General features: G+C 42.7%; 1 protein-coding gene across 1 annotated transcript in view; it reads right to left on the reverse strand.

Moving 5' to 3' along the window:
- Nucleotides 1-23,477, reverse strand: part of LOC115187702 (serine/threonine-protein kinase 31-like) — a 39,711-nt gene that overhangs the window by 16,111 nt on the left and 123 nt on the right. The window contains exons 2-7 of the mRNA XM_029746693.1: nucleotides 8,806-8,950; nucleotides 8,570-8,695; nucleotides 1,474-1,589; nucleotides 1,048-1,204; nucleotides 705-830; nucleotides 256-438 (exon numbers count right to left, since the gene is read on the reverse strand). Coding sequence (XP_029602553.1) covers nucleotides 256-438; nucleotides 705-830; nucleotides 1,048-1,204; nucleotides 1,474-1,589; nucleotides 8,570-8,695; nucleotides 8,806-8,950 — 853 coding nt within the window. The remainder of the gene's footprint in view (nucleotides 1-255; nucleotides 439-704; nucleotides 831-1,047; nucleotides 1,205-1,473; nucleotides 1,590-8,569; nucleotides 8,696-8,805; nucleotides 8,951-23,477) is intronic.

Here is a 23,477-nt window from a genome sequence, read left to right on the forward strand (position 1 = left end):
AATCTGTGTCCGGGAAACCGGCCCAAAGTGTACAGTTCCATACCTAGGAAGACCACTGGAGAGGTTTTACATTATTTTTACAAATTACTTTCCGTGGGCATATCTTCAATCACTTTTGTAAAGAGAACAGCTGTTTCCCATTCCCACCCTTCACAGTACACACAAAAGCTTGGGAGAAATAAACACAGACTCTCTTTTTTAAGGTTCTTCATCCTCAGTTCACCCAAACCAAAGCGGTACTGGATCATTCTGTACCTTGCCAACGTTCTCCGACCAGGTACAGAGGGCCTTGAGGGCCTTGTCCGTCCCATCTCTGACAGAGCTGGTGAGCCGACTCCTCTGAGTCCTCCACTGGTAGTACTGCTCAAAGGCCTGCTCTCCAACATCACCCTCCATAGAGGCTGGACCAAACACAGCAGTCAGGGAAGAGCTCACCTCCTGTAACACGGACACATGGGTAACAACAGCTTGATTATAGCACGCGTCCCAAATAATACCCTATATAGTACACTATTTAGGGAATAGGGTGCTATTTGGGCCACATTCTTAGATGTTGATGCATCAGAGCATGTTCAGTTGATAGCCTTGATATAACCCCAATCCTGTAAGGTCATCTAGAAATAACTAACCCTTCAAATATTTGGAATGTTGAATGAAAAAAAAAAAAATTCAGATGACAGAATCATAGTTTTCATTTTCAGTACCTTCAGTTTGTCCATGCGTTGTCTGACTGGCAAACACTTAGTCTCCTGAAGGAAGGACTCTACAGTGGCAGCCAGAACACCTCGCACCTTATTCCGGTTGTCTATCAGATCCCCAAGCTGCTCCTTCTGCAAAATGGATGCCAAAACATGGTCATTTCACTGATGAGAAACTGTATTCTGATCTGATGAGATGTGTGTCATTGTGTCCCAAATGACACCCTATTCCCGATTTAGTACACTACTTTCAACCAAACCACTATGGGCCCTGGTCAAAAGTAGTGCACTAAATAGGGAATAGGGTGCCATTTTGTACGCAGACTTTAACAGTAGCATGCAGACTGACCGTCTGACAGGCCTTGAGTTTCTCCTGAGCCAGGCTGTAATCTCTCCATGCCGACTCCAGCTTCTCCATGGCAACCGGAGCAGAGATGCTGTTGTTTATGACAACATTGATAGACTCCGTAAGGCTGTCACTATCCGTGTTACCTGGGTTTCTCTCTCTGACCAGTAGAAATGAAACCACAATAATGCTAATCAAAAGAAAGTAAGAGTAACTCAATGTGAAAAGTTGAATTGTAAAAAAAAAAAAATATAATAATAATAATAAAACATTTGGTTACTTAATTTTCGTTATTCTATTATAAAATACCTCCTATTCGAGAGGTGTGGGGGGAAGTCAGAAAATGGCGCCTCATTACCACATAGTGCACTACTTTCGACCAGAGTGCACTATATAGGGCGCCATTTTCAACTCAGACCATCACAGTACCTTAATCCTCTCAGAGAATCGACTCTCTCAGCCAGTCGACAGAACCGTTCAGCCACCGCTGAGTCCAGGAGCTTATCCACTTGCTTCTCCTTCTTCTTTAACTGTCCCCTCATAGCCTAAACACAGGGAGAAGCATTCAAAACACCAAAGACAGAAACACAGTAGCACAAATCAAATCCTATTTGTCACATGCTTTGGAAACAACAGCTGTAGATTGGCAGTGAAATGCTTACTTTTCCAACAATACAGTGTTAAAGATCAACAACAAAAAATCTCAAAAAAGGTCAATGGTGACACGAGGAATACATCCACATGACACCTGCTACATTGTTTATGCTGCTAATGAGGACAGTCACATGATCTCCCTTTACGTTCCTTCAGTCTTTCATAACATTCATACTAACTATAACCCAGGGCCCCGCTTCCCCAAAGCGTTGGAATTTAGTCTTACAAGTGTTTTAACCATGTATCTTTCCTGCAACAGCCGAAGATGTAACATGCGTTTCCCAAAACACCACGCAGAAAGAGCGTTCGCTAAGTACGTTGGGCAATGTGTTGCTACTGAAAGAAAGGCAGCGCTGCTCTCGGCCCCTGGGCAAAATCTGTCTGAATCAACATTGTTTTCATGTCATTTCAACCCCAAACATCTATGTGATGAAGTTAAATCAACGTGGAAAACTGATTGAATTTGCAAAAAGTCATCAACGTAAGGGCATTTAGTGGGTTTTTTCATCCAACTTTTAACCTAAATCCAATGACATGGTGACATTTGTCGTGGATTTCACGTTGAATTCACGGTTAGTTGACAACTCAACCAAATGCAAATCAAAACTAGACTTTTAACTGACATCTCTGTCCAGTGGGTGATCAGCTTTTCTCCATTCAAATCTGACCTTAACATTAGAATTATTCTACAATACTGACGATAGATCAGCTAGAGATATTAAAACTTAATGGCTACAAAAATTGGAGGCAGCTTATTCCGTAAGGCACTCATTCATTTGGCGCATCATTGCGCACGTTGTTACACATTAAATATATTGAGGCAAAAATGACAGACAGTGTAGCCTACAAACAGAACATGACATTTATTTCAATATGATTGAAATACATCAGCTGAATGCATTTAAATCTAGGTCATCTAGGTTCTTGTTCAATTGTAAAGACTGAGGCAGACGAAAAAAATGGTGAGTTTTCAAGTGCAACTTTACTAACGATGGTTTGGGGAAACAGCTCGGCGATTTAACAATGTTGCTAGGAAGGTTCTATGGATGAACTGAGCATTAAGATGCTTTTGGAAAACCGGACCCCGGTCTATCCCTTTAAAACCTCATACCTGCACTACCATGTCCCTCCACACTTACGACCCTGCCAACAACAAAAAAACATCATTGAGGACAAAGCCAAACATTTGCATTATACACTGAAGAACAATATAAATGCAACATGTAAAGTGTTGGTCCCATGTTTCATGAGTTGAAATAAAATATCCACATTTTTTTCCATTAGCACAAAAAGCTTATTTTTCTCATATTTTGTGCACAAATTTGTTTACGTAGCTGTTAGTGAGCATTTCTACTTTGCCAAAATAATCCATCCACCTGACAGGTGTGGCATATCAAGAAGCATATTAAACAGTATGATCATTATACAGGTGCACCTTGTGCTGGGGCCACTCTAAAATGTGCAGTTTTGACACACAACACAATACCACCGATGTCTCAAGTTTTGGGGGAGCGTGCAATTGGCATGCTGACTGCAGGAATGTCCACCAGAGCTGTTGCCAGAGAATTGAATGTTAATTTCTCCACCATAAGCCGCCGTTGTCTTAGCTAGCTCTCCCAATCAACACCTGTGATTGCTTTATGCCTCGCCTTATGTCTCTCTCAAATGTCCATATGCCTTGTATACTATTGTTTAGGATAGTTATCATTGTTTTTGTTTACTGCGGAGCCCCTAGTCCCACTCAACATGCCTCAGATACCTCCTTTGTCCCACCTCCCACACGTGGTGACCTCACCCAGCATAACTAGCCCGTCCAGATGCAATCTCTCTTATCATCACTCAGTGCCTGGGTTTACCTCCACTGTACCCGCACCCCACCATACCCGTCTGTACATTAGGACCTGAATCTATTCTACCACGCCCAGAAATCTGCTCCTTTTATTCTCTGTCCCCAACGCTCTAGGCAACCAGTTTTGATAGCCTTTAGCCGTACCTTCATCCTACTCCTCCTCTGTTCCTCGGTTAACCCAAGCCCTGCGTGTCCCCAGGCACTCTCATTTGTTGACTTCTGTAACCGAAAAAGCCTTGGTTTCATGCGTGTTAACATCAGAAGCCTCCTCCCTAAGTTTGTTTTACTCACTGCTTTAGCACACTCCGCCAACCCAGATGTCCTTGCTGTGTCTGAATCCTGGCTAAGGAAGGCCACCAAAAATTCTGAGATTTCCATACCCAACTACAACATTTTCCGTCAAGATAGAACTGCCAAAGGGGGAGGAGTTGCAAACTACTCTAGAGATAGCCTGCATGTTTTGTCATACTTTCCAGGTCTATGCCCAAACAGTTCGAGCTTCTAATTTTTAAAATTAATCTCTCCAGAAATAAGTCTCTCACTGTTGCCGCCTGTTATAGACCCCCCTCAGCTCCCAGCTGTGCCCTGGACACCATATGTGAATTGATTGCCCCCCATCTATCTTCAGAGTTCGTTCTGTTAGGTGACCTAAACTGGGATATGCTTAACACCCCGGCAGTCCTACAATCTAAGGTAGATGCCCTCAAACTCACACAAATTATCAAGGAACCCACCAGGTACAACCCTAAATCCGTAAACATGGGCACCCTCATAGATATTATCCTGATCAACTTGCCCTCCAAATACACCTCTGTTGTTTTCAATGAAGATCTCAGCGATCACTGCCTCATTGCCTGCATCCGCTATGGGTCCGTGGTCAAACAACCACCCCTCGTCACTGTCAAACACTCCCTAAAACACTTCTGCGAGCAGGCCATTCTAATCGACCAGGCCCGGGTATCCTGGAAGGATATTGACTTCATCACGTCAGTCGAGGGTGCCTGGTCGTTCTTTAAAAGTAATTTCCTCACCATCTTAAATAAGCATGCCCCTTTCAAAAAATGGAGAACTAAGAACAGATCTAGCCCTTTGTTCACTCCAGACCTGACTGCCCTCGACCAACACAAAAAAATCCTGTTGCGGACTGCACTAGCATCGAATAGTCCCTGCGATATGCAACTTTTCAGGGAAGTCAGGAACCAATACACGCAGTCAATCAGGAAAGCAAAGACTAGGTTTTTCAAACAGAAATTTTCATCCTGTAGCTCTAACTCTAAAAAGTTTTGGGACACTGTAAAGTCCATGGAGAACAAGAGCACCTCCTCCCAGCTGCCCACTGCACTGAGGCTAGGTAACACGGTCACCACCGATAAATCCACGATAATCGAGAATTTCAATAAGCAGTTCTCTACGGCTGGCCATGCTTTCCTCCTGGCTACCCCAACAGCGCCGTACCCCCCGCAGCTACTTGCCCAAGCCTCCCCAGCTTCTCCTTCACCCAAATCCAGACAGCAGATGTTATGAAAGAGCGGCAAAACCTGGCCATGTACAAATCAGCTGGGCTAGACAATCTGGACCCTCTCTTTCTAAAATTATCCGCCACCATTGTTGCAACCCCTATTGCCAGTCTGTTCAACCTCTCTTTCGTATCATCTGAGATCTCTAATGATTGGAAAGCTGCTGCGGTCATCCCCCTCTTCAAAGGGGGTGACACTCTAGACTCAAACTGTTATAGACCTATATCCATCCTGCCCTGCCTTTCTAAAGTCTTCGAAAGCCAAGTTAATAAACAGATCACTGACCATTTCGAATCCCACCGTACCTTCTCCGCTGTGCAATCCGGTTTCCGAGCTGGTCTCGGGTCCATCTCAGCCACGCTCAAGGTACTAAACGATATCATAACCGCCATCGATAAGAGACATTACTGTGCAGCCGTATTCATCCTACCTGGCCAAGGCTTTCGACAGTCAATCACCGTATTCTTATCGGCAGACTCAACAGCCTTGGTTTCTCAAATGACTGCCTCGCCTAGTTCACCAACAACTTCTCAGACAGAGTTCAGTATGTCAAATCGGAGGGCCTGTTGTCCGGACCTCTGGCAATCTCTATGGGGGTGCCACAGGGTTCAATTCTCGGGCTGACTCTTTTCTCTGTATATATCAACGATGTCGCTTTTGCTGCGGGTGATTCCCTGATCCACCTCTACGCAGACGACACCATTCTGTATACATCTGGCCCTTCTTTGAACACTGTGTTAACTAACCTCCAAACGAGCTTCAATGCCATACAACACTCCTTCCGTGGCCTCCAACTGCTCTTAAACGCTAGTAAAACCAAATGCATGCTCTTCAACCGTTCGCTGCCCGCACCCGCCCGCCCGACTAGCATCACTACTCTGGACGGTTCTGACTTAGAATATGTGGACAACTACAAATACCTAGGTGTTTGGCTAGACTGTAAACTCTCCTTCCAAAATCATATTAAACATCTCCAATCTAAAATTAAATCTAGAATCGGCTTCCTATTACGTAACAAAGCCTCCTTCACTCACGCGACCAAACATACCCTCGTAAAACTGACTATCCTACCGATCCTCGACCCTGGCGATGTAATTTACAAAATTGCTTCCAATACTCTACTCAGCAAACTGGATGCAGTCTATCCCAGTGCCATCCGTTTTGTCACCAAAGCCCCTTATACCACCCACCACTGCGACCTATATGCTCTAGTCGGCTGGCCCTCGCTACATATTCGTCGCCAGACCCACTGGCTCCAGGTCATCTATAAGTCTATGCTAGGTAAAGCTCCGCCTTATCTCAGCTCACTGGTCACGATAACAACACCCACCCGTAGCACGCGCTCCAGCAGGTATATCTCACTGGTCGTCCCCATAGCCAACACCTCCTTTGGCCGCCTTTCCTTCCAGTTCTCTGCTGCCAATGACTGGAACTAATTGCAAAAATCGCTGAAGCTGGAGACTTATATTTCCCTCACTAACTTTAAACATCAGCTATCTGAGCAGCTAACCCATCGCTGCAGCTGTACATAGCCCATCTGTAAATAGCCCACCCAATCTACCTACCTCATCCCATATTGTTTTTATTTACTTTTCTGCTCTTTTGCACACAAGTATTTCTACTTGCACATCATAATCTGCTCATCTATCACTCCAGTGTTAATTTGCTAAATTGCAATTACTTCACTACTATGGCCTATTTATTGCCTTACCTCATGCCATTTGCACACTGTATATATCCTTTTTTTTCTATTGTGTTGTTGACTGTACGCTTGTTTACTCCATGTGTAACTCTGTGTTGCTGTCTGTGTCACACTGCTTTGCTTTATCTTGGCCAGGTCACAGTTGTAAATGAGAACTTGTTCTCAACTTGCTTACCGGGTTAAATAACGGTGAAATAAAAATAAAATACATAGTTTTAGAGAATTTGCAGTACATCCACGCCAGCCCAGGACCTCCACATCCAACTTCTTTACTTGATGAAACTGTGGGTTTGCACAACCAAAGAATTTCTCAGGGAAGCTCATCTGTGTGCTCGTTGTCCTCACCAGAGTCTTGACCTGACCAGTTTGGTGTCGTAACCGACTTCAGCGGGCAAATGCTCACCTTCGATGGCAACTGGCATGCTGGATAAGTGTGCTCTTCACGGATGAATGTCCCAGTCCTTCCATTGCCTCGTACTTGTCAGACATGCCACCCATTGAGCATGTGTGGGATGCTCTGGATCGACGTGTACGACAGCGTGTTCCAGTTCCCTCCAATATCCAGCAACTCCGCACAGCCATTGATGAGTGGCACAACATTCCACAGGCCAATCAACAGCCTGATCACCTCTATAAGAAGGAGATGTGTCGCGCTGCATGAGGCAAATGGTGGTCAGTCCAGATACTGACTGGTTCTCTGATCCACCACACCCCTACCTTTTTTTTAAGGTATCTGTTACCAACAGATGCATAGCTGTATTTCCAGTCATGTGAAATCCATAGATTAGGTGTAGTGAGGCTTGAATGTAGACTCGTTAATGTGCTGTGGTGAGGTTTGAATGTAGACTCGTTAATGTGCTGTGGTGAGGTTTGAATGTAGACTCGTTAATGTGCTGTGGTGAGGGTTGAATGTAGACTCGTTAATGTGCTGTGGTGAGGATTGAATGTAGACTCGTTAATGTGCTGTGGTGAGGGTTGAATGTAGACTCGTTAATGTGCTGTGGTGAGGGTTGAATGTAGACTCGTTAATATGCTGTGGTGAGGGTTGAATGTAGACTCGTTAATGTGCTGTGGTGAGGTTTGAATGTAGACTCGTTAATGTGCTGTGGTGAGGGTTGAATGTAGACTCGTTAATGTGCTGTGGTGAGGGTTGAATGTAGACTCGTTAATGTGCTGTGGTGAGGTTTGAATGTAGACTCGTTAATGTGCCGTGGTGAGGGTTGAATGTAGACTCGTTAATGTGCTGTGGTGAGGGTTGAATGTAGACTCGTTAATGTGCTGTGGTGAGGGTTGAATGTAGACTCGTTAATGTGCTGTGGTGAGGGTTGAATGTAGACTCGTTAATGTGCTGTGGTGAGGATGGAATGTGGACTCGTTAATGTGCTGTGGTGAGGGTTGAATGTAGACTCGTTAATGTGCTGTGGTGAGGGTTGAATGTAGACTCGTTAATATGCTGTGGTGAGAGGTGAATGTAGACTCGTTAATGTGCTGTGGTGAGGTTTGAATGTAGACTCGTTAATGTGCTGTGTTAAGAATTGAATGTTGACTCGTTAATGTGCTGTGGTGAGGTTTGAATGTAGACTCGTTAATGTGCTGTGTTAAGAATTGAATGTTGACTCGTTAATGTGCTGTGGTGAGGGTTGAATGTAGACTCGTTAATGTGCTGTGTTAAGAATTGAATGTTGACTCGTTAATGTGCTTTGGTGAGGATTGAATGTTGACTTCTTAATGCTATGTGTCCATGAGCAGGTGCTCAGGGACAATTGACTAGTAGACATCGGCTCCATACGACACCAGTCTCACCTGCACTTCCTGTTTGGCAACTTTCAGGTGTTTCTCCAGCTGCTCTGATTGGTTCTGAAGTGTGTTCCTCTCCACCTTCCATCTCTCTGCCTCTTTGGCATAATTCGCAGTCTCCTCTTTCAACTTCTGAAATTACAACAACATAAGACAATACTCATACATAACTAATGTCCTGGAAAGCTTGCCGTGTGTGTGTGTGAGTGTGTCAGTGTGTCTCTCCACTCTGTTTGTTCAACCTGGAGCTCTGAGAGGCTGTCTCTCAGCTGGTCCTCCCTGCGCTGGGTCTCTCGTTCTGCCTTCAGCCTCTGGTTTTCCTCCACCAGCTCCATCTTCTTCTTCACTAGGTTGGCAGCATGCTGGGCTGTGGCCGTGCTCTTCTCCCTGAGCAGGAGTTAAAACACACATAGGCTGCTCAACACTATTCTCTAAAGGACAACTTTTGACCCTATGGGCCCTGGTCAAAAGTTGTGCTGTTTAGGGAATAGGATGTAGGAAATGGGGGGCCATTTTTACTACAAACAACCCAGTTAGTAATCACTACTACAAACAACCCAGTTAGTAATCACTACTACAAACAACCCAGTTAGTAATCACTACTACAAACAACCCAGTTAGTAATCACTACTACAAACAACCCAGTTAGTAATCACTACTGAAAACAACCAAGTTAGTAATCACTACTGAAAACAAGCCAGTTAGTAATCACTACTACAAACAACCCAGCTAGTAATCACTACTACAAACAACCCAGTTAGTAATCACTACTGAAAACAACCCAGTTAGTAATCACTACTACAAACAACCCAGTTAGTAATCACTACTGAAAACAACCCAGTTAGTAATCACTACTGAAAACAACCCAGTTAGTAATCACTACTGAAAACAACCCAGTTAGTAATCACTACTGAAAACAACCCAGTTAGTAATCACTACTACAAACAACCCAGTTAGTAATCACTACTGAAAACAACCCAGTTAGTAATCACTACTGAAAACAAACCAGTTAGTAATCACTACTGAAAACAACCCAGTTAGTAATCACTACTGAAAACAACCCAGTTAGTAATCACTACTGAAAACAACCCAGTTAGTAATCACTACTACAAACAACCCAGTTAGTAATCACTACTGAAAACAACCCAGTTAGTAATCACTACTACAAACAACCCAGTTAGTAATCACTACTGAAAACAACCCAGTTAGTAATCACTACTACAAACAACCCAGTTAGTAATCACTACTACAAACAACCCAGTTAGTAATCACTACTGAAAACAACCCAGTTAGTAATCACTACTACAAACAACCCAGTTAGTAATCACTACTACAAACAACCCAGTTAGTAATCACTACTGAAAACAACCCAGTTAGTAATCACTACTACAAACAACCCAGTTAGTAATCGAATACTGATACACAGCCAGTTAGTAATTCACTAATGAAACAACCAAGTTAGTAATATTGATACTACAAACAACCAAGTTAGTAATCACTACTACAAAAACCAGAGTTGAGTAATCCACTACGGAAAGACACCATGGGGTAGTAATCATATACAACACAACCCAGTTAGTAATCACTACTGAAAACTACCCAGTAGTAATCATACTACAAACACAACCCAGTTAGTAATCACTATACAAACAAGCCAGTTAGAATACTAACTACAAACAACCCAGTTAGTACTCACTACTACACACACAACCCATTTCGTAATTCTACTACAAACAAGCCGTTAGTAATCTCTACTACAAACAAGCAGTTAGTAACACTCCTTGAAAACCCAAACAAAAAAAAAAAAGCCAGTTAGTAAATCACTACTGAAAACAAGCCAGTTAGTAATCACTACTGAAAACAAGCCAGTTAGTAATCACTACTGAAAACAAGCCAGTTAGTAATCACTACTGAAAACAAGCCAGTCAGTAATCACTACTGAAAACAAGCCAGTCAGTAATCACTACTACAAACAACCCAGTCAGTAATCACTACTACAAACAACCCAGTCAGAAATCACTACTACAAACAACCATGTCAGTAATCACTACTACAAACAACCCAGTCAGTAATCACTACTACAAACAAGCCAGTTAGTAATCACTACTACAAACAAGCCAGTTAGTAATCACTACTGAAAACAAGCCAGTTAGTAATCACTACTGAAAACAAGCCAGTTAGTAATCACTACTGAAAACAAGCCAGTTAGTAATCACTACTGAAAACAAGCCAGTTAGTAATCACTACTGAAAACAAGCCAGTTAGTAATACTACTGAAAACAAGCCAGTTAGTAATTACTACTGAAAACAAGCCAGTTAGTAATTCACTACTGAAAACAAGCCAGTTAGTAATCACTACTGAAAACAAGCCAGTTAGTAATCACTACTGAAAACAAGCCAGTTAGTAATCACTACTGAAAACAAGCCAGTTAGTAATCACTACTGAAAACAAGCCAGTTAGTAATCACTACTGAAAACAAGCCAGTTAGTAATCACTACTGAAAACAAGCCAGTTAGTAATCACTACTGAAAACAAGCCAGTTAGTAATCACTACTGAAAACAAGCCAGTTAGTAATCACTACTGAAAACAAGCCAGTTAGTAATCACTACTGAAAACAAGCCAGTTTGTAATCACTACTGAAAACAAGCCAGTTAGTAATCACTACTGAAAACAAGCCAGTTAGTAATCACTACTGAAAACAACCCAGTTAGTAATCACTACTGAAAACAAGCCAGTTAGTAATCTGTAATACAAACAACCCAGTTAGTAATCACTACTGAAAACAACCCAGTCAGTAATCACTACTGAAAACAACCCAGTTAGTAATCACTACTACAAACAACCCAGTCAGTAATCACTACTACAAACAACCTAGTTAGTAATCACTACTACAAACAAGCCAGTCAGTAATCACTACTACAAACAAGCCAGTCAGTAATCTCTAATACAAACAACCCAGTTAGTAATCACTACTACAAACAAGCCAGTTAGTAATCACTACTACAAACAACCCAGTCAGTAATCTCTAATACAAACAACCCAGTTAGTAATCACTACTACAAACAAGCCAGTTAGTAATCACTACTACAAACAACCCAGTCAGTAATCTCTAATACAAACAACCCAGTTAGTAATCACTACTACAAACAACCCAGTTAGTAATCACTACTACAAACAACCCAGTCAGTAATCACTACTACAAACAACCCAGTTAGTAATCACTACTACAAACAACCCAGTCAGTAATCACTACTACAAACAACCCAGTCAGTAATCTCTAATACAAACAACCCAGTCAGTAATCACTACTACAAACAAGCCAGTTAGTAATCACTACTGAAAACAACCCAGTTAGTAATCACTACTGAAAACAACCCAGTTAGTAATCACTACTGAAAACAACCCAGTTAGTAATCACTACTGAAAACAACCCAGTCAGTAATCACTACTACAAACACGCCAGTTAGTAATCACTACTACAAACAACCCAGTCAGTAATCACTACTACAAACAACCCAGTTAGTAATCACTACTGAAAACAACCCAGTCAGTAATCACTACTACAAACAACCCAGTCAGTAATCACTACTGAAAACAAGCCAGTTAGTAATCACTACTGAAAACAAGCCAGTTAGTAATCACTACTGAAAACAAGCCAGTTAGTAATCACTACTACAAACAAGCCAGTTAGTAATCACTACTGAAAACAAGCCAGTTAGTAATCACTACTGAAAACAAGCCAGTTAGTAATCACTACTGAAAACAAGCCAGTTAGTAATCACTACTGAAAACAACCCAGTTAGTAATCACTACTGAAAACAAGCCAGTTAGTAATCACTACTGAAAACAAGCCAGTTAGTAATCACTACTGAAAACAAGCCAGTTAGTAATCACTACTGAAAACAAGCCAGTTTGTAATCACTACTGAAAACAAGCCAGTTAGTAATCACTACTGAAAACAACCCAGTTAGTAATCACTACTGAAAACAACCCAGTTAGTAATCTCTACTACAAACAACCCAGTTAGTAATCACTACTACAAACAACCCAGTTAGTAATCACTACTACAAACAACCCAGCTAGTAATCACTACTACAAACAACCCAGTTAGTAATCACTACTGAAAACAACCCAGTTAGTAATCACTACTGAAAACAACCCAGTTAGTAATCACTACTACAAACAACCCAGTCAGTAATCTCTAATACAAACAACCCAGTTAGTAATCACTACTACAAACAACCCAGTTAGTAATCACTACTACAAACAACCCAGTCAGTAATCTCTAATACAAACAAGCCAGTTAGTAATCACTACTACAAACAAGCCAGTTAGTAATCACTACTACAAACAAGCCAGTCAGTAATCACTACTACAAACAACCCAGTCAGTAATCACTACTACAAACAAGCCAGTTAGTAATCACTACTGAAAACAAGCCAGTTAGTAATCACTACTACAAACAACCCAGTTAGTAATCACTACTACAAACAACCCAGTTAGTAATCTCTACTACAAACAACCCAGTTAGTAATCACTGCTACAAACAACCCAGTTAGTAATCACTACTACAAACAACCCAGTTAGTAATCACTACTACAAACAACCCAGTTAGTAATCACTACTACAAACAACCCAGTTAGTAATCACTACTGAAAACAACCCAGTTAGTAATCACTACTGAAAACAACCCAGTTAGTAATCACTACTGAAAACAAGCCAGTTAGTAATCACTACTGAAAACAAGCCAGTTAGTAATCTCTAATACAAACAACCCAGTTAGTAATCACTACTGAAAACAACCCAGTCAGTAATCACTACTGAAAACAACCCAGTTAGTAATCACTACTACAAACAAGCCAGTCAGTAATCACTACTACAAACAACCCAGTTAGTAATCACTACTACAAACAAGCCAGTTAGTAATCACTACTGAAAACAACCCAGTCAGTAATCTCTAATACAAACAACCCAGTTAGTAATCACTACTACAAACAAGCCAGTTAGTAATCACTACTACAAACAACCCAGTCAGTAATCTCTAATACAAACAACCCAGTTAGTAATCACTACTACAAACAACCCAGTTAGTAATCACTACTACAAACAACCCAGTCAGTAATCTCTAATACAAACAAGCCAGTTAGTAATCACTACTACAAACAAGCCAGTTAGTAATCACTACTACAAACAAGCCAGTTAGTAATCACTACTACAAACAAGCCAGTCAGTAATCACTACTGAAAACAACCCAGTCAGTAATCACTACTGAAAACAACCCAGTCAGTAATCACTACTGAAAACAACCCAGTCAGTAATCACTACTACAAACAAGCCAGTTAGTAATCACTACTGAAAACAACCCAGTTAGTAATCACTACTACAAACAACCCAGTTAGTAATCACTACTACAAACAACCCAGTTAGTAATCACTACTGAAAACAACCCAGTTAGTAATCACTACTGAAAACAACCCAGTCAGTAATCACTACTACAAACACGCCAGTTAGTAATCACTACTGAAAACAACCCAGTTAGTAATCACTACTACAAACAACCCAGTTAGTAATCACTACTACAAACAACCCAGTTAGTAATCACTACTACAAACAACCCAGTTAGTAATCACTACTACAAACAACCCAGTTAGTAATCACTACTACAAACAACCCAGTTAGTAATCTCTAATACAAACAACCCCAATCACTGACCATCCTGAGCTTGTTGCAACCCCTACATCTCTAAACAGTCTTTATATAAACATGCTGCAAAAGTAACAAGGTACCAAGCTCACTAAAAGTGGCAGTAATAAAGCCTCTCTTGAAAAAGCCGAATCTTGACCCAGAAATTATAAAAAACTATCGGCCTATATCGAATCTTCCATTCCTCTCAAAAATTTTAGAAAAAGTTGTTGCGCAGCAACTCACTGCCTTCCTGAAGACAAACAATGTATACGAAACGCTTCAGTCTGGTTTTAGACCCCATCATAGCACTGAGACTGCACTTGTGAAGGTGGTAAATGACCTTTTAATGACGTCAGACCGAGGCTCTGCATCTGTCCTCATGCTCCTAGATCTTAGTGCCGCTTTTGATACCATCGATCACCACATTCTTTTGGAGAGATTGGAAACCCAAATTGGTCTACATGGACAAGTTCTGGCCTGGTTTAGATCTTATCTGTCGGAAAGATATCAGTTTGTCTCTGTGAATGGTTCGTCCTCTGACAAATCAATTGTAAATTTCGGTGTTCCTCAAGGTTCCGTTCTAGGACCACTATTGTTTTCACTATATATTTTACCTCTTGGGGATGTCATTCGAAAACATAATGTTAAATTTCACTGCTATGCGGACGACACACAGCTGTACATTTCAATGAAACATGGTGAAGCCCCAAAATTGCTCTCGCTAGAAGCCTGTGTTTCAGACATAAGGAAGTGGATGGCTGCAAATTTTCTACTTTTAAACTCGGACAAAACAGAGATGCTTGTCCTAGGTCCCAAGAAACAAAGAGATCTTCTGTTGAATCTGACAATTAATCTGGATGGTTGTACAGTCGTCTCAAATAAAACTGTGAAGGACCTCGGCGTTACTCTGGACCCTGATCTCTCTTTTGAAGAACATATCAAGACTGCTTCAAGGACAGCTTTTTTCCATCTACGTAACATTGCAAAAATCAGAAACTTTCTGTCCAAAAATGACGCAGAAAAATTAATCCATGCTTTTGTTACTTCTAGGCTCGACTACTGCAATGCTCTACTTTCCGGCTACCCGGATAAAGCACTAAACAAACTTCAGTTAGTGCTAAATACGGCTGCTAGAATCCTGACTAGAACCAAAAAATTTGATCATATTACTCCAGTGCTAGCTTCCCTACACTGGCTTCCTGTTAAGGCAAGGGCTGATTTCAAGGTTTTACTGCTAACCTACAAAGCATTACATGGGCTTGCTCCTACCTATCTTTCCGATTTGGTCCTGCCGTACATACCTACACGTACGCTACGGTCACAAGACGCAGGCCTCCTAATTGTCCCTAGAATTTCTAAGCAAACGGCTGGAGGTAGGGCTTTCTCCTATAGAGCTCCATTTTTATGGAATGGTCTGCCTACCCATGTGAGAGACGCAGACTCAGTCTCAACCTTTAAGTCTTTACTGAAGACTTATCTCTTCAGTAGGTCCTATGATTAAGTATAGTCTGGCCCAGGAGTGTGAAGGTGAACGGAAAGGCTGGAGCAACGAACCGCCCTTGCTGTCTCTGCCTTGTCGGTTCCCCTCTTCCCACTGGGATTCTCTGCCTCTAACCCTTTTACAGGGGCTGAGTCACTGACTTACTGGTGTTCTTCCATGCCGTCCATGGGAGGGGTGCGTCACTTGAGTAGGTTGAGCCACTGACGTGGTCTTCCTGTCTGGGTTGGCGCCCCCCCCTTGGGTTGTGCCGTGGCGGACATCTTTGTGGGCTATACTCGGCCTTGTCTTCGGACGGTAAGTTGGTGGTTGTAGATATCCCTCTAGTGGTGTGGGGGGCTGTGCTTTGGCAAAGTGGGTGGGGTTATATCCTGCCTGTTTGGCCCTGTCCGGGGGTATCATCGGATGGGGCCACAGTGTCTTCTGATCCCTCCTGTCTCAGCCTCCAGTATTTATGCTGCAGTAGTTTATGTGTCGGGGGGCTAGGGTCAGTCTGTTACATCTGGAGTATTCTCTTGTCTTATCCGGTGTCCTGTGTGAATGTAAATATGCTCTCTCTAATTCTCTCTTTCTTTCTTTCTTTCTTTCTTTCTCTCGGAGGACCTGAGCCCTAGGACTACCTGGCATGATGACTCCTTGCTGTCCCCAGTCCACCTGGCCATGCTGCTGCTCCAGTTTCAACTGTTCTGCCTGCGGCTACGGAACCCTGACCTGTTCACCGGACGTGCTTGTTGCACCCTCGACAATTACTATGATTATTATTATTTGACCATGCTGGTCATTTACGAACATTTTAACATCTTGACTATGTTCTGTTATAATATCCACCCGGCACAGCCAGAAGAGGACTGGCCACCCCTCATAGCCTGGTTCCTCTCTAGGTTTCTTCCTAGGTTTTTGGCCTTTCTCAGGAGTTTTTCCTAGGGAGTTTTTCCCAGCCACCGTGCTTCTTTCACATGCATTGCTTGCTGTTTGGGGTTTTAGGCTGGGTTTCTGTACAGCACTTTGAGATTTCAGCTGATGTACGAAGGGCTATATAAATAAATTTGATTTGACTATGTTACGGCATTCAGGTTTCTCCACACACACACCATGTTGATTCTATTGTATAGGCTGACTCTCTCTCTCACACACACACACCATGTTGATTCTATTGTATAGGCTGACTCTCACACACACACACACACCATGTTGATTCTATTGTATAGGCTGACTCTCACACACACACACACACACACACACACACACACACACACACACACACACACCATGTTGATTCTATTGTATAGGCTGACTCTCTCACACACACACACACACACCATGTTGATTCTATTGTATAGGCTGACTCTCTCACACACACCATGTTGATTCTATTGTATAGGCTGACTCTCTCTCACACACACACACCATGTTGATTCTATTGTATAGGCTGACTCTCTCACACACACACACACACACACACACACACACACACACACACACACACACACACACACACACACACACACCATGTTGATTCTATTGTATAGGCTGACTCTCTCTCACACACACACACACCATGTTGATTCTATTGTATAGGCTGACTCTCTCACACACACACACACACCCACCATGTTGATTCTATTGTATAGGCTGACTCTCTCTCACACACACACACACCATGTTGATTCTATTGTATAGGCTGACTCTCTCACACACACACACACACACCATGTTGATTCTATTGTATAGGCTGACTCTCTCACACACACACACACACACACCATGTTGATTCTATTGTATAGGCTGACTCTCTCACACACACACACACACACACACACCATGTTGATTCTATTGTATAGGCTGACTCTCTCACACACACACACACACACACACACACACACACACACACACACAATGTTGATTCTATTGTATAGGCTGACTCTCTCACACACACACACACACACACACACACACACACACACCATGTTGATTCTATTGTATAGGCTGACTCTCTCACACACACACACACACACACACCATGTTGATTCTATTGTATAGGCTGACTCTCACACACACACACACACACACACACACCATGTTGATTCTATTGTATAGGCTGACTCTCTCACACACACACACACACACACACACACAATGTTGATTCTATTGTATAGGCTGACTCACTCACTCACTCACACACACACACACATTCTACTGTATTGGCTGGCTCACACACACACACACACACACACACACGTTGATTCTATTGTTCTGGCTGGCTCATAGCTACATTCTCAGTTTATACTCTTAACAGCCTAAACAGAAGAGTCAATCTCCACTCCAGCAGCTTATCATGTTAAATCCCCAAAGCTACTTCCAGCCACCAAACAAGTCACTTTGTCACATGCGCCGAATACAACAAGTGTTGACCTTACCGTGAAATGCTTACTTACAAGCCCTTAACAGTTCAGTTCAAGAAGAGTTAAGAAAATATTTACCAAATAAACTAAAGTAAAAAATACAAATATAATAAAAAGTAACACAATAACTAGACTATATACATGGGGTACCGGTACCGAGTCAGTGTGCAGGGGTTCAGGTTATTTGAGGTAATTTGTACATGTAGGTAGGGGTAAAGTGACTATGTATAGATAATAAACAGTAGGGGGTACAGGTTAGTGGAGGTCATTTGTACATGTAGGTAGGGGTAAAGTGACTATGTATAGATAATAAACAGTAAGGGGGTACAGGTTAGTGGAGGTCATTTGTACATGTAGGTAGGGGTAAAGTGACTATGTATAGATAATAAACAGTAAGGGGGTACAGGTTAGTGGAGGTCATTTGTACATGTAGGTAGGGGTAAAGTGACTATGTATAGATAATAAACAGTAAGGGGGTACAGGTTAGTGGAGGTCATTTGTACATGTAGGTAGGGGTATAGTGACTATGTATAGATAATAAACAGTAAGGGGTACAGGTTAGTGGAGGTCATTTGTACATGTAGGTAGGGGTAAAGTGACTATGTATAGATAATAAACAGTAAGGGGGTACAGGTTATTTGAGGTAATTTGTACATGTAGGTAGGGGTGAAGTGACTATGCATAGATAATAAACAGCAAGTAGCAGCAGTGAACAAAACAAATGGATCAATGTAATAGTCCGGTAGCCATTTGACTAATTGTTCAGCAGTCTTATGGCTTGAGGGTAGAAGCTGTTAAGGAGCCTTTTGGTCCCAGACTTGATGCTCCGGTACCTCTTGCCGTGCGGTAGCAGAGAAAACAGTCTATGACTTGGGTGACTGGAGTCTCTGACAATTGTATGTGCTTTCCTCTGATACCGCCTGGTATTGAGGTCCTGGATGGCAGGAAGCTTGGCCCCAGTGATGTACTGGGCCCTACACACTACCCTCTGTAGCGCCTTACGGTCAGATGCCGAGCAGTTGCCATACCAGGCGGTGATGCAACCGGTCAGGATGCTCTCGATGGTGCAGCTGTAGAACTTTTGAGGATCTGGGGACCCATGCCAAATCTTTTCAGTCTCCTGAGGGGAAAAAGGTTTTGTCATGCCCTCTTCACAACGGTCTTGGTGTGTTTGGACCATAATAGTTATTTTGTGATGTGGAACTTGAATGTGGAACTTGAACCTCTCGACCCGCTCCACTACAGCCCCGTTGATGTTAATGGGGGCCTGTTCGGCCCGCCTTTTCCCGTAGTCCACAATCAGCTCCTTTGTCTTGCTCACACTGAGGGAGAGGTTGTTGTCCTGGCACCACATTGCCAGTTCTCTGACCGGATCATTCAGGTGAGAAAAAACATCACCCAGATAGGCCAGTCGTGTGAGAATCTCGTCATCATGCAAGCGGTCAGACAAGTGAAAATTATGGTCAGTAAAGAAAACTTTAAGCTTGTCTCTAAATAAATGTAAAAAACGTGTCAATACTTTGCCCCTTGATAACCAGCGCACTTCTGTATGTTATAAAACCGTTACATGGTCACTGCCCAGATCATTGCATAGTGCAGAAAATACACGAGAGTTCAGGGGCCTTGCTTTAACAAAGTTAACCATTTTCCCTGTAGTGTCCAAAACGTCTTTCAAGCTGTCAGGCATTCCCTTGGCAGCAAGAGCCTCTTGGTGGATGCTGCAGTGTACCCATGTAGCGTCGGGAGCAACTGCTTGCACGCGTGTTACCACTCCACTATGTCTCCCTGTCATGGCTTTTGTGCCATCAGTACAGATGCCAACACATCTTGACCACCAAAGTCCATTTGATGTCACAAAGCTGTCCAGTACTTTAAAGATATCTTCTTCTGGAAACCAGGACAACAGGGGAGAATGTCTTCCTTAATTGACCCCCCATAAACTTAACGGACATATACCAGGAGCTGTGCCAGGCCCGCCAAATCTGTTTACTCATCCAGCTGTAACGCATAGAATTCCCTGGCTTGTATGCGAAGCAGTAATTGTTTCAAAACATCTCCTGCCATGTCACTGATAAGTCGTGAAACGGTGTTGTTTGATGAAGGCATTGTTTGTATAGTTTTTTTTTACCTTTTCCCCCAGCATTGTCCCAGCCATATCCGTGGCAGCAGGAAGAATTAAATCCTTCCACAATAGTATGGGGCTTGCCTGTCCTAGCCACTCTGTAGCTCACCATATAAGACGCTTCTAGACCCGTATTATTAATGGGATCTGTTGCTTTTATACACGTCTCACTACTCGAAAGTCATCTTAATTCTCGCTCAAAAAATTCCCGTGGCTTATTTTTCAAATTGGCATGTTTTGTTTCTAAATGTCTGTGCAAGAGTGAAGGTTTCACTGAGTTGTGAGATAGTACTTTCGCACATATAAACACACTGTGGCTGAGGAAAAACACTACTCCCAATATAAGTGAACCCCAAATCAATGTAGTTCTCATCATATTTGCGCCTCTTCAATGGTACAACGTCCCTGTCTGTTGTTCGGTCCTTTCCCGGGTAAGGGGGGCAGTAGCTCTTCAGCTGCATCAGATTCACTACTGTCAGTGTCCATGCTAGCTGGGCTAACAACAAATGTAGAATTACTGATACTAGCATTGGATGTGCTCGTGGAACAACTTGTGTCGTCGACAGGTGCAGGTGTAGTACTGCTGGTAGTAGTAGTACTACCAGTAGAGCTGGTATGTGTCTATGGACGCTGGCCTTACTTTTTTTAACATTAATCAATTTCCAAGCAAACGGAATGAGCAGCAGCTACGTTTGGCTGCATACGGACCGTTAGTGGAATTCCCGCTAAAGAGTAACGGTTAATGTGATTGGATGTTAATTACTTGACTAGGCTTCCTGTATTTGGCATTGTGTTATTTTATTGAACACCATATGGTTTAATTTTATTTTTTGGCAGTGAAACAAGAATACTCCGGTGAGAAAAAAACTCACCCAAATGTATAGCCCCGTTGGAAAATCTAAATGGACTGTTGTAAATTTGAATAACATTTTTAAAAACAAGTGAATCACATTTTTATTTGGCGTACCCCCGACGGCATTGCGCGTACGTACCTCAGTTTGGGAATACCTGGTCTAGGATATCCAGGAGGATGCTGTTGATGTGGGCACAGTGACTATGGGCACAGTGACTATGGTGGTCTGCTTGAAACATGTAGGGATTACAGACTCAGTCAGGGAGAGGTTGAAAATGTCAGTGAAGACTCTTGCTAGTTGGTCCGCACAGACTGAGTACACGTCCTGGTAATCCATCTGGCCCCGCGGCTTTGTGAATGTTGACCTGTTTAAAGGTCTTGCTCACATCGGCTACAGAGAGCGTTATCACACAGTCATCCAGAACAGCTGGTGCTCTCGTGCATGCTTCAGTGTTGCTTGTCTCAAAGCGAACATAAAAGGCATTTAGCTCGTCTGGTAGGCTCGCGTCACTGGGCAGCTCACGTCTAGGTTTCCCTTTGTAGTCCGCAATAGTTTTCAAGCCCTGCCACATCAAAATCAAATAAAATGTATTTATATAGCCCTTCTTACATCAGCTGATATCTCAAAGTGCTGTACAGAAACCCAGCCTAAAACCCCAAACAGCAAGCAATGCAGGTGTAGAAGCACGGTGGCTAGGAAAAAATCCCTAGAAAAGGCCAAAACCTAGGAAGAAACCTAGAGAGGAACCAGGCTATGAGGGGTGGCCAGTCCTCTTCTGGCTGTGCCGGGTGGAAATTATAACAGAACATGGCCAAGATGTTCAAATGTTCATAAATGACCAACATGGTCAAATAATAATAATCATAGTAGTTGTCGAGGGTGCAACAGGTCAGCACCTCAGGAGTAAATGTTAGTTGGCTTTTCATAGCCAATCATTGAGAGTATCTCTACTGCTCCTGCTGTCATAGCCAGTGTAGTAGGATTCCATTTTAATTCTGTATTGACGCTTTGCTGGTTTGTTTGTTTGTCTGAGGGCATAGCGGGATTTCTTATAAGCGTCCGGATTAGTGTCTCGCTCCTTGAAAGCGGCAGATCTAGCCTTTAGCTCGATGCGGATGTTGCCTGTAATCCATGGCTTCTGGTTGGGGTATGTACGTACGGTCAATGTGGGGACGACTTCATTGATGCACTTATTGATGAAGCCAATGACTGATGTGGTGTACTCCTCAATGCCATCGGAGGAATCCCGGAACATATTCCAGTGTGTGCTAGCAAAACAGTCCTGTAGAGTAGCATCCGCGTCATCTGACCACTTCCGTATTGAGCGAGTCACTGGTACTTCCTGCTTTATTTTTCGCTTGTAAGCAGGAATCAGGAGGATAGAATTATGGTCAGATTGGTGCATGGAAAATGCCGCCAGCTCTATATTATCCGTGTCGTCGTTCAGCCACGACTCGGTGAAACATAAGATATTACAGTTCTTAATGTCCCGTTGGTAGGATAATCGAAGATCATCAATTTTATTTTCCAATGATTGCGTGTTAGCTAGTAGAACGGAAGGCAGTGGGAGTTTACTCGCTCGTCTATGGATTCTCAGAAGGCAGCCCGATCTCCCAATACCATTCACACCACAGGATTAGTAATTTCAAGTGAAAAAGTAAAAGTATGGGCCACTGCTAGCACCCCTGATTCAACTACTCGCAAAGCTCTTGATTAGTTGAATCAGCTGTGCTAGTGCTGGGCTGGAACAAAACATTTCCAGTCCTTGGGATCCCAGAGGAACAGACAGACAGGTATCTTACTTCATTATCCCAGAGGAACAGACAGACAGGTGTCTTACTTCATTATCCCAGCGGAACAGACAGACAGGTGTCTTACTTCATTATCCCAGAGGAACAGACAGACTGGTATCTTACTTCATTATCCCAGCGGAACAGACAGACTGGTATCTTACTTCATTATCCCAGCGGAACAGACAGACAGGTGTCTTACTTCATTATCCCAGAGGAACAGACAGACTGGTATCTTACTTCATTATCCCAGAGGAACAGACAGACTGGTATCTTACTTCATTATCCCAGAGGAACAGACAGACTGGTATCTTACTTCATTATCCCAGCGGAACAGACAGACAGGTGTCTTACTTCATTATTTTTCATTTTAGTCATTTAGCAGATGCTCTTATCCAGAGCGACTTACAGTAGTGAATGCATACATTCCATTATTTTTTTTATTTTTTCGTACTGGTCCCCCGTGGGAATCGAACCCACAACCCTGGCGTTGCAAACACCATGCTCTACCAACTGAGCCACACGGGTCCAATTATCCCAGCGGAACAGACAGACCGGTAT

Source organism: Salmo trutta, unplaced genomic scaffold (assembly GCF_901001165.1).
Source record: "Salmo trutta unplaced genomic scaffold, fSalTru1.1, whole genome shotgun sequence".
NCBI lineage: Eukaryota > Metazoa > Chordata > Actinopteri > Salmoniformes > Salmonidae > Salmo > Salmo trutta.